General features: G+C 40.7%; 2 protein-coding genes across 4 annotated transcripts; one reads left to right on the forward strand and one right to left on the reverse strand.

Moving 5' to 3' along the window:
• The first annotated feature begins 3,127 nt into the window (after positions 1 to 3,127).
• Positions 3,128 to 7,550, forward strand: LOC102716903. 3 transcript variants are annotated; one of them, XM_015841678.2, is made up of 5 exons: positions 3,128 to 3,196; positions 5,582 to 6,337; positions 6,439 to 6,606; positions 6,731 to 6,856; positions 6,975 to 7,550. In XM_015841678.2, exons 1-5 carry the CDS (start codon positions 3,143 to 3,145, stop codon positions 7,074 to 7,076), a joined length of 1,206 nt encoding a protein of 401 aa, XP_015697164.1. In that variant the 5' UTR covers positions 3,128 to 3,142; the 3' UTR covers positions 7,077 to 7,550. The 3 variants fall into 3 exon arrangements, with proteins under 3 accessions (XP_015697164.1, XP_015697163.1, XP_015697162.1); XM_015841677.2 differs by lacking the exon at positions 3,128 to 3,196 and adding an exon at positions 4,644 to 4,900 and having other exon boundaries at positions 6,439 to 6,611; positions 6,975 to 7,068; XM_015841676.2 differs by lacking the exon at positions 3,128 to 3,196 and adding an exon at positions 4,742 to 4,900.
• A 1,475-nt stretch (positions 7,551 to 9,025) lies between these two features.
• LOC102717186 (60S ribosomal protein L23) lies at positions 9,026 to 11,067 on the reverse strand. The gene is made up of 4 exons (XM_006661784.2): positions 10,991 to 11,067; positions 10,608 to 10,892; positions 9,358 to 9,399; positions 9,026 to 9,271 (listed from the first exon to the last, which is right to left on the reverse strand). The coding sequence occupies exons 1-4, from the start codon at positions 11,001 to 11,003 to the stop codon at positions 9,189 to 9,191; spliced, it is 423 nt and encodes a 140-aa protein (XP_006661847.1). The 5' UTR covers positions 11,004 to 11,067; the 3' UTR covers positions 9,026 to 9,188.
• Positions 11,068 to 12,275: the final 1,208 nt, after the last annotated feature.

The following is a 12,275-nucleotide window of genomic DNA, read 5'->3' on the forward strand; positions in this document are numbered from 1 at the left end:
CATGTCAAGTTGTTAGTTTAAAAGCTGTAGAAAAATAAACAAAGCAACAAAAATTATATGTACACTGTTATATCCACATTATTAGCGGTTTAAATACCATTGATGAGAAATAAACGATGATGAAAATAAAATAAAATGTAACTTTAAAATTGAGTTATAAAATTCAATTTTGTGCCATGTTTGATAAGCTTGTAAGCAGATGAGATGTGAGCCTATTCGTATAGAAAAAATGCAAAGCATCAGCTAAATACACTTCCGCAAGTTAAATATTCTTGGAGAACGAGTTAGAAGAAAATGGTCCATCATAGTCTATTTAACTTGTGGAAGCGTGATTAGTTGATGACGCTCTTGTTAGCTGAACCTTTTATCGTGCGTGTACCATAGGCAGGAGGTGATTGCAAACTAAGACTAATTTATAAATAAAAACTAGCAGGTTGGCCCGTGCATTTGCGCGGCTAGATTTAAGTTACTTTTATGTATTTATCCTATCTTTTTTTTATCTTTAAACTGTAAAACATGTTATTGTTTATTTCTTTTAATTGTTGTCTATTTCAGTGTAATTCTATTAAATATTTTATCTATTTGTATTGATTCTTTAAGCATAGGATGCATATCAATCTTGCCATTGTGTGTCGCACCCATAGCTACATGTGAGATCTATTTATATGTTTTACTCGTATTTATTTGATAAACAAAATGATAACATGCTAATGTACATATGAGATATGTTTATCTGTTCTACATGCTTACAAACAGAACGATTATATTTGTATGTTTTAAGTTTGTTTATCTGTTTGTATCTCCAGAGCAAACGTGTATATTAATGATCTCTATTCCTATAAGACAGGACTTTAGTATTTGCCTCGTGTGGGCAATTAAATTTCGCACCTTGCTTTTAATTAGGCTATGCTGTCATGGTACATATCTACTTGTCAGATTTTGTTGCTATGCTTAAAAAATTTTGTGGGTGCCTAGTCAACAGTTATATAACTTTCCAAATTAGAGAGAAGAAAATCGAATCAAAATTTGATATAGTTTTCAATTAAATCTCAACTGCTAAAATATATATCTATTATAATCTAATGGTGTGTTTTTTTCTTTTTCTTATGCCTGTAAACTAAAGGCAAAACAATGGTCATGTAGATCTTTTATATATCATATATTAACTTTAAATTATCAAACATATTTTTCCACCATATGTTAGATTTTATTTTTGTACGCATAGTGATACTTGATATTTATTGGGAGCTGAGAACCAAGGTGAAAATCGGGGTTCCAAATCATACCCTGGACACAGTTTTTCCTATTGTATTTTATTATTGTTTGCTTCATGTTGTTAAGTTAGGAAAGAGAAGTCAACATGGCATTATCCACGTCATGTACGTGTATTTGTACCCGATTCAAGATTTTGAAAAACACTAAGCATTACTTTTTTCTCTCTTTTTTCGATTAACATGGTAATTTATAGTCTCCAGAACGAACGTGTGCCTACTCTTTTTTATTATTTTCGTTTTGTTCAATTCAAAAATTACATTTTTAATCGGATTATTTTTTATTGTGCGATTTTCTAGCCCATGAGACTAAACATGGTGCATTCTTTTTCTATTACTTCATATGTATTATACTTCTTATACAACTATATTTATTATAATCTGAACCTACTCTGATCTAACGATGCTCCTTTAACTACTTCTCTATTCGTAAACATGATACATAAATAAAATATTTTAATTCATAAACTTTACCCATAGATAAAATATTTTTTGTTATAGACTTTATGCATAGGTGTTCATGAACTTTAAACATAAGTAAAATATTTCCGTTCAAAAACTTTACACCTAAATAAAATAATTATATGTAGAAATAATTAGCTCGTCAACTTTGTACAGCAATCGAAAATCTACCTAAAATCATAATAATAATGATTTAGTTGGAGAATTTATTTAGATGTCAAAATTTTGGTGTTAAATTTATAATCTATTATTTGATAATTAAAAATATAAAAAATAACACTTTAAAGTAAGACTTAAATATAAATTTTAATTAATTACAGTAATGCTCGGCGTTGCTTGCCGTGGGAATCGAACTCAGGCCCTTTAGCCCCGGGAGGAGCGATTAGGTGGACGCCGCAACATTTTTCAATTTTATAACTAGAGATCAATCTGAACCATATTTTTTTATTTGAATAAATTGTACTTATACAACTATAGCTATCAATCTACACCGTTATAATCTGAACCCACCATGATCTAACGGTTCATTTTTTTTCTTTTTCTTCTATTAACGTGGGAATTTCTAGGCACCAGAACAAACGTGGAGCCTCCTTTTCGGGCTGTCTTTATATTATAAATTAATTAATAGATAGATAGATTCTATATGCGTATTCTTAGTGATTTAAAAGTCAAGGCTGAAAAATAAGCTACAATGAAAAACCCTCCAAAATCAATTATAAATTTTAAGGTTAAAAATTTAAAATAAGCAAAAGTGAAAAGATTGGGTGTTAAAATCCATTTTCCTGTATATTGATTCTAGAGAACGTTTAACTCGTTGACAGCATTAATGTCACTGTGTCAACTCTCTGCAATCGATCTTTCCTGATTTCTGTCTAGATAAAACTCAGCCGGGGGTCCGACAACAGACAGAGCCCGTCATGCAAAGTTACAAGGTGTCACCAAAAGAGAGGGAAAATCAGTACTGCAACTGCACATCTGAGTGTATGCAGGGTTGGCCTGAATCAGAATCAGATAAGCATTTGCTTCCATACCATCATTTCATTAGCAGAAACAGATTCCTTTGATCTCCATCAGTGTAAAAAACCCCAGTTGAGTTTTCGTGTACGTACTGTTCGCTGTCAGGGCGAACATTTTTTCACACAAAGCTGCAGCTAAGCTAGAGAGAGAGATTCAGAGATGCCAAGGATGGTACGCCCACAAAACACACACAAAACTTTGGTTATTCTTCTATGATCTATATATACTCATCTAGGTTCTTCTGCATCACTTCAGAGGCACCTCCGTTCTATATTGTTCTTCTCCCTTCATACACTTCCTTCCGGTTAATATTATATCCTGCATATATACATAAAGTTTTTCATCAAGAAAGTAGTGATCTCAGTTGATCATTTCTGCTTTGATCGGTAGAGATGATGATGATGTTCCAAGATCAGGATCTGATCGGTTTCGCCCCTTCCGCCATTGTAATTCCTCTCAACTTCTCCTGTGCCATCTTTTTCACTCATTTGCATGCTTATATGTACATGCGAGTTTCAGACCCGAAAAAAAAATGCATCTATGCATGTGAGTGTTCTTGTTATCTCTGATTCAATTGCAACGACGAACTGTGGTCAATCAATACGTTGAACATGGAGATCGATGCGTTTTTACTGTGGGTTTAGATAGAGGTGCATGCATCTTTTTCTCCTGACACTGACAGACATGCATTCGATCAGTCTGGAATCAGAATAGGTTCAGTTCTTTCGTTAGGCATCCATCTGCTTGGCGTCGCGGTTGCTTCCCAGCTTGGATGACTGCATGTGTGCATGCAAGAACTTGTGTGCTATTCTGGCAAGTGAGACCAGCTTCTGAGTTTCTTGCAATTCTTATTGACTCTTTTAGATAAAGTAAGTGTTTTTAGATAATGGGGAAAAAAACTCTGACTGAACTGGAGTGAAAAGTGATCAATTTATTCTCTTGTATCTTAGTATCTAGATAAAAGAACAACTTCATGAATGCATAGAGAGATATTAATCTATTATCATTGCACATCTCCATGCAATTTGACACATAAGAGCATATACAACTCTGTCACGTATGTGCTTTCCTGCTTTTTTCCATGACGTTTAGAATCCAGTTCTCCTGAAATATCTATAAACACATCTAAAGTTTAGTTAGATATGTCAGCGTGGTCTTTAAAGCAATATCGTCCTTTTGCTATCAGTTTATTAAGTTCCGGAATAATGAAGGAAGGAGAAATTAACATGAAAAGAACACCCCGAAGTCAAAATTCCATCCGGATAGCCACCGTTTTCGAACCGTTGAATCGGCTTATCGAATTTGAAACAAAACACAAAAACAACATATTCATACGTAGAAAAATGAGTCAATATTACCCATGATTTTGTTCATGTACTGTAATCAACTATATATCAACTATCTGTTGAATCTTATTTTTCTCGGAAAAGAAAATTAATTAAGACGTCCCGGTCAAAACTGATCTAGGAGTAAGGGAAAACTAATCTTAGAGGGACAAAGGGCGGTTTAATTGTTCGTTAGAAGACAAATTACGGCATACAACATGCACAAAAATAGGTGTTTTCCCATTCTCTTTTATCTAGCTTTGGGCATATGATGCTACATTTTCACCATGTGACATGTAAATAAATTTGTCCCTGTCCTAATTAAGTACTACGGTTACTTCGCATCTAGTTCAATTCTTGTTAAGGTCTCCCGCCTCTCATGGTGCTATAATTAGCCTGGATTATTACCGGCCTGCTTGTTCATGGCGTTATAAATAGACCACACTGCCATTAGCATGGTCGTGAGCTTTTCTCCTCTTCCGTTCCCATCCCATCATGCTCGACGACGTCGACGATCAGCCTTTCGCTGTAAATCTCCTTGAAGCATATCTAGGCTCAATTCTGCAGTTATTTGCAAGCTATAGAAATCATGCCACTTTTTTTTCAGCATGGATGTTTTTCAGTAGTTTCAATTCTGCAGTTATTTGCAAGCTTCAGAAATCATGGGACTTTTTTTTCAGCATGGGTCTTTCAGTTGTTTCAATTCTGCAGTTATTTGCAAGCTTCAGAAATCATGTCACTTTTTTCAGCTTGGGTCTTTCAGTAGTTTCAATTCTGCAGTTATTTGCAGACTTCAGAAACCATGGCGCATTTTTTTCAGCATGGGTATTTCACCAATTTTTGCTGTCGTTATTCTGCATGCATGGTCTGATCATTTGTGTGTGTGTTTCTTTTTTTTGCATTCTTCTTGTCCATGCATCCTATTGATTAGGATTACATAGCAAATGGCAAATGCCAGTGCTCTGATCAGATTTTGCTAGAGCAATAATTGTTAGGTGCCTATCAAACTAAAGCGGAAAGAGGCACCAGATCCTGTAGAAATCTTTTAGCTTTTTGGACCTCTTGCAGTACAAAGCCGAATCGATGCCACGACTTGATAGTTTCTGCTTCCTAACCTCCACGAGCTTTACGACATTGCACATTGCAATTGTTGATTAGTTCCCTGATCCTAAATAGTAACATTCGCCCAGCATACGGCATACGGACCTATACCTCCACTGTTCTTGACATCTTCAGAGATTTCAGATAGAACAGTATTTCTTGCAAATACAACAGTATGGCATTTGATTCTCTGCAAAGAGAGATTATAAAAGAATCATAGAAATGGGTTTAAATAGGCTAATCTAAATATGTAAATCCAGTGAATTGCTGTCTTGCCGGTTATTAGTTTTGAACATGAATGTTTGCATTGTACAGGCATGTAGAAGGATACAGTTCTCTTCTGAAGAAAGAAATGGTTACGAGTTTGTGGTTTGATGGGTTTTGTTGTCTGAATTTTCTTTCCAGGATGGCATCTCGAGCCCTATAGCTGCGCACATCTTGGACTTCTGTGACGACGGCAATGGTGGCGACCTCTTCGCTGCGGTGAACGCCACGGCCTCTCCTGAGGACGCGTCCGCCTCGTCGTCGTCCACGGCGACCACGCACGCCGACAGCCTGTCGCCGTTACCGTCGCTGGACTCCACGTTGTCGGCTCTGCTCGAGCAAGACGAGCCGACTGGCACCGAGGGGGAGCTCCTTCTTCCGCTCGAAGACTACACGTTCGCGGCGGCCGTTGATGACACGCAAACGCCAGAGGAGCAGCAGCAGTTCGGTCAAATGACGCTCCCGATGGTGCCAGCGCCGGCGGCGGAGCACCCGGCGCTGCAGACGCAGCTGAGCAGCACCGCGTCGGAGCTCATGCAATTCGCCTCCGGATACAACGACGAGTGCTTCGCCGCGGCATTGGCCGGGGCAGGAGTGGGAGCGGGAGGGTTTATGGGCATGGACGAGCCGCTTTGTCCACAACAGCAGGCGATGCTCCCTGCCGGAGCCGGTGAGGCTTTCTTCAGCAATAACGCCCACGCGCACCCAGCGCAGGCAGGCTTTTTCACTGGCGGCGGCGGCGGCGGAGGCTGTACTGGAAACATGATGATGTCAATGATGGGTATGGACGAGATCGGCGAGTACCAGCGGATGATGGAATGCGGCGGCGCGCTGCTCGGCGCCCACGCCACCGACGGCGCCGAGATGGCCTTCGGCAACGCCGCCGCAGAGATGCAGGTAGGATGATCCAGACCCAGAGACATTGCCGCCGCCATGCGAGAACCACACACTCAGCACAGAATCATGACCGGTTTCCATGGTGGTGGTGGTTGTGCCAGATGGGAGGAAACGGCAGCCCGGTGCGGCTGCCGGCGACGGGGACGGAGGTCACGAGCTTGGAGGACACCAGCTTCAAGACCGTCCGCCTCTCCAACGAGGAGAGGAAGGAGAAGATCCACAGGTACATCAAGAAGAGGAACGAGAGGAATTTCAGCAAGAAGATCAAGGTAAGGCAAGAACTTCCACAAAAACAGCAACCAAATCACCGAATCTTCCAACGAATTTCGCCACATTTTACTCACATCTCGACGTGTTCCTGCACTCCCCCAAAAAAACCGAAAAAATTTGCAGTACGCTTGCAGAAAAACCCTCGCAGACAGCCGGCCTCGCGTCCGCGGCAGGTTCGCCAAGAACGACGACTACTGCGAGGCATCCAGGTCGATCGGCTCGCAGAATCACGAAGAGTATGAACAGATTGTAAGTGCCCCATTCATCCAATCCAAAGAACTGGTTTTTCTTCATAAAAATGTGATATTTAACAAAGATTTCAGGAATTTCCCCATCATTTAACGAGCAATTGCATTCGATTTTGCAGGGCGGCGTGAAGGGGGAAGACATGCTTGATTCTGACGCTCTAGCTCATATCAGCGGGATGAGCTCTTACATGTACAATCACACAGTCGAATCCTGGATATAATTCATTCGACGACACAGCACTGAGGCTCTCGATCGAGTCGTTAATTTTTTTTATCTCACCTATTTTGTGCAGATTTTACCGGTCCTTTATTTCCAACCTCTGAATAATCTTGTAGAATTTGAGTTGTTGTAGGGTCGGTCTGTGTCATGTCAATCTACTTTTCACCTGTGCTGCCATTCTTGGAGGTGAATCAAATAGTTTAGAGTTGATTTGCAGATAAATAATCTGTATAGGTACAGTGTGGTGAAAATACATAGATATTAGGGAGGACCTAATATCAATTAAATAGATAGTGTGTATTGTTAGAAGGCATTTTTGAAATGCCTAAAAAATGTGTTGAGGTTGTCTTGGAAACGGTTGGAAAACTTGGAGATTGGAAAAAAAAAAAAGCAATGTAGCATTAGCAAAGGTTAATTTGTAAACAAAGAAAGAGACAGAATATTTGCAAATATATGAGCACATCTTTGACAAGTATTTTTTATGTGTCGTCCGGCTGGGAACGTAAAACCTGATCATTTTTGTCAAAAGAATAGCATGTTGGATAAAATTCAGAGAAAACTGATTCGGAAATCCTGGTTACAGAAAATGTTAATTCAAAAATCCATTAAGGCCCCAAAAGCTTTCCAAAAATTTCATGGGGAAAATAAATGAGGATCTGATGAAATACATGGCATCCAAAATACACGACTCTAGGCTTTCAGTTGGCTACAGAGAAACAATTAGAAAAGAGAAAGGATTATTTTTCTGGATTGCTTAAAAAATTTAAGTCATATCTTTACACTTATGCTTATGTTTATAAGCCAAAATTTAAATTTTAAATTTTAAATTTAGAATAGATTTTAGAGTTTTTCATCGTGATTTATTTTTACTTTTGGTTTTTAGATCGCTAAGAATACACATAAAAAATTAGTAACAAAATATTTTTCATTTGCAAATATCCTTTGATATCATATCATTTTTTTCTGAGTAAAAATGTGCATCCAGAGAGAATATTTGAAAATGTGCTAAAAACGAGAAATGCCCATGCAGCTTCAGAAAGTCACATGAGCATACATCAGAAATACAATGAGCGTACATCAGAAATACAGGGTGAAAACATGCCAGATGCCATGTCCGTCCTAGATATAAGGGTCGCGTGCCAAAATTTAAATTTTTAATTTTAAAATTAGAACTGCTTTTTAGAGTTTTTTTATTATACTTTATTTTTCAGTCAATGTTTTTAGACTACTAAAAATATAATTATAAAGTTTTATTTATTAATTATTTTTTTAAATATGTGTCTCGCTTTTTCAGGATAAATATGTTGCGTGGACGATAGTGAAAAGTTCGATGGGATAAAATGAGAAAAACTTTGAACAATGATTGATGTAACAAAGAAATGTATAATATTTCCAAATTTAAACTTAAATCACATTAATACTTATATTTTAAGATGGAGAGGGCATGGTACGCTGTACGCACTTATCTATACTACTTTAAATACCTCTATAGCGTTTATCTATACTACTTTAAATGTGTCTAGTGTTAAATCTAGCATCGTTTTTATATAGTTCTTATTATGCAATAGTCCATATTTAGTTCAAACAAGTAATATTATAATTGATAAAAAATTCCTATAATATTTTGTAATACATAGTAATTTATAAACTGAATAGCCAAATGCAGGAAAGAGACGAAAGGATCGGAATTCGGAAGCAGTTGAAGAGGTCGTCCCGTGACTCCCGTCCGCCGCCGCCGTCCTCACGCACACTCCCAATGAAGTACATGGGCCCAACTTAGACGCAATCCCGTCCCGGCCCATTTTATGATGGGACACGTCGAACCATAAAAACGAACAGCCCAATATAGGCAAACGAAGCAGAAACTAGACAAGTATATATAAGTCTTACCTACAAATTATTTTTTAATTATTAATAAGTCATTTGCAAAACAATGAGGCTCAATGAGGCTGATGTAAACCAGCAGCATGCAGAATGGGCAATTTCATGTTGAAAATTAACTGAAGGTTGCTTCAAGTTCAGGTTAACTTGCCGGTAAACAAAAAGACTACATCACATCCTCCTCATATCCAGGGTACACAACTGCAAACTGATACTACTACCATAACAAGCTCTAGACAATGGCATTTGCTGCGCTAGCAATTCTTGGCCAGAGGTCTGCGCACTCCTTACCGATGGGTCCAGTGATGGCAGAGCCTGGAAAAGAATACAAAGTGAAAGTGAATAAATTATCCCAAGGTAAACACCGAGGAAGATTACACACACAGGAGTAATAATAATACCTTTCATCTCACCCTTAGGATTCACAATCACCCCTGCATTGTCTGCACAACAAATTCACAAACAACATTAATACAATCCACCGCGAATGGAGAAACTGTAAAAAGAAGTTTCATGGGCAGCATAGATCCAAAAAAAATCGATGGCAATCGGCAACTATACGTATATTATAAATGAAACACTGTTGTGAAGAGTTCGATCAAAGAAGCGCACAAGCATGCAGAATGAATAAAACTAGTCTGTTATTATTTGTGATATTTGAAAAGATAAATTATATGTATGTCACATGGCCAGTCCCAAAGTTTCACAGCAGCGACGCCGCTACCTAGGGCAATGGAATATGTGACCGCCTCCAGATGGAGGAACACTTGTGAAGATAAAATCCTCACAAGAAAACCTCTACACCCAAAAAAGCTTTGTTTGTGACGTTTACTTAGGAATATGCAAACATGTAGGAGTTTGCTCCGGAAAGGCTGAAGGACCTCGCAGTCCTTCCGTCACTGTATTTCCTATGCACGTGGTGCAAGTAATAAAACAAGAGAACAGAGTAACTCCTGATGAACAAATTTATCAGTGAGCCTAAACAACACAACAATCAAACAAGTAACACCATTCACCTTTCACTGGAAAAAAATAATTTGAAAATAGGCAAAAATAAAGTGTACTGCCATCATGCCAAACTACTTGCAAAGACCATGTTCCCGACCAAAAGACACTACAATTGAAAACATTGTGACAAGGCTTCATTTTAGGAGGCATCCGAACTAGGCAATAACACGAATTTTACTTAGAAATATGACCAACTAGTTTAAGAATCAGGCCAAAGTGCCCAAAACATGTATACGCAGCATGAACAACTTCATTAAGTTTATGACCAACTAGCTTAAGGATTTGTACTGAACAAACAATCACAAAATAAGCATAGCATCAATCATGACTAGCGGGGAGAATCACAACTAATCAACATTCTTGGCAAATCGAGTTACCATAAGGAACAGCTTGTCAGTAATCTATGCAGCAGGATAACAAGATAACACTAATTCTGTAGGAACAAAACTGCAGTTCACAAAACAAAACAAAAAAAGAGCTGCTGCTGCTGGAATGTTAACACAACACATTGCTAACTACACTACGACGCCATTGCTTACTGCACTACGACACTAATCAAGAGATGAAATGAAAAGGGCAGTCTTTCAGGAGGAGTATCAGATCACATGGCCATACTAGAAAGCAACACGGATCGGCCTGTTACCTTCGAAGTACATGTAGACGCCGTCCTTGCGGCGCCACGGCTTGCGCTGGCGGACGATGACGGCGGGCATGACCTTCTTGCGGAGGTCGGGCTTGCCCTTCTTGACGGTGGCCATGACCATGTCGCCGACGCACGCCGACGGCAGCCGGTTGAGCCTGCCCTTGATGCCCTTCACGGAGATGATGTAGAGGTTCTTGGCGCCGGTGTTGTCGGCGCAGTTCACCGTCGCCGCCACCGGCAGACCCAGCGACATCCGGAACTTGTTCCCCGCCGACCCACCCCTCCCTGCACACCATTTCCGACAAGCTCAAGGATCGGACCAGCGAACATGGTAGACCACCCCAGCACAGCAGCGGAGGGGGAGAGAGGTGGCTGGTACGTACCTCGCTTCGACATGGCGTCGTCAGCAACGGCGACGGCGGCGGCGGCGGCGGGAGGAGGGTTCGGCTAGGGTTGCACTGTCTCGGCTACTTATAAGGCGAGGGGCATGTAGCCCTTGGGCTTTATGTTCATTCGGCGGCCCATTTAGTAAGCTGAGTTTGAGTTTAGAGTTTAATTGGGCCAAGGTTACTGGAAGAGTAAGGAAAAAGTACACCTAAGGTGTAGAAAGTAATCCTTGTGTGCTGATTAGTATCTACTTTATTTGGTTAGTTGCTTAAATTAGGTGCATCGTATCAGTAGTATGATCATGCATGTGTCGGCCTGATTGTAGGCTATTTCTTTCCATGTAATCGCATATTTAAGTAATGCAATAGAGTCTGGAAAAGCTGCCAAGTTTTTGCAGCACCAAATGAGATAGCGTTCCTTCTGTTCGCGTGAGTTTGTTTTTCTGTGATTGAGTTGGCCGTGATCTCGCTGGCGACGTGTTTTACGTCGTCTCTCCGGTGTGATTCTAACAAGTGGTATCAGAGCATCCGGTTACGAACCAGGGTGTTGCACTGATGGGTGATGGCAAGGGTGACGACAAGAAGCCGATCGACGGCACCTCCAAAGATGGCGTGGTGATCTAGCGGGTGATTCGTGAGGTAGGCGGCAGGAGTAGCTACCCCGTCCTTACCAAGACCAATTACTCCACTCCTGATGAAGGTGAAGTTGAAGGCCAGGGCACTCTGGCACGCCATCGAGGATGGTGGTGCTGATCCGCAAGAGGAGATGATGGCACTCGACGCTCTCTGTGGCACGGTGCCACCAGAGATGGTGTCCATGATCGCCGAGAAGGCCACGGCGAAAGAAGCGTGGGACGCCATCGCGACCATGCGGGTCGGGGACGACCGTGTTAAGAAGACGGCGGCGCAGAACCTCCGGTGCAAGTTCGACCTGGCGACATTCAACGATGGCAAGGCCATCGAGGACTTCGTGCTATGTCTCAACGGTATGGCCGCAACTCTAGCTACCTTGGGCGAAAAGCTGGAGAAGAGCACGATCGTTGATAAGATCATCCGCAGCGTGCCGAAACACCTTAAGCAGATCGTGGTTGCAATCACGACCTTGCTCGATGTGACGACGCTCACCGTCGAGGGCCTCACAGGGCGACTCCGCGCGGCGGAGGATGCGAACGAGGAGCCACCGGCGTCGCTACATCACGAGGGCAAACTGTACCTCATGGAGGAGGAATGGGATGCGCGGCGAAAGAAGCAAGAGGCAGAGAAGAACTTCGGCAATGGCTCC

Source organism: Oryza brachyantha, chromosome 10, assembly GCF_000231095.2.
Source record: "Oryza brachyantha chromosome 10, ObraRS2, whole genome shotgun sequence".
Lineage (NCBI taxonomy): Eukaryota > Viridiplantae > Streptophyta > Magnoliopsida > Poales > Poaceae > Oryza > Oryza brachyantha.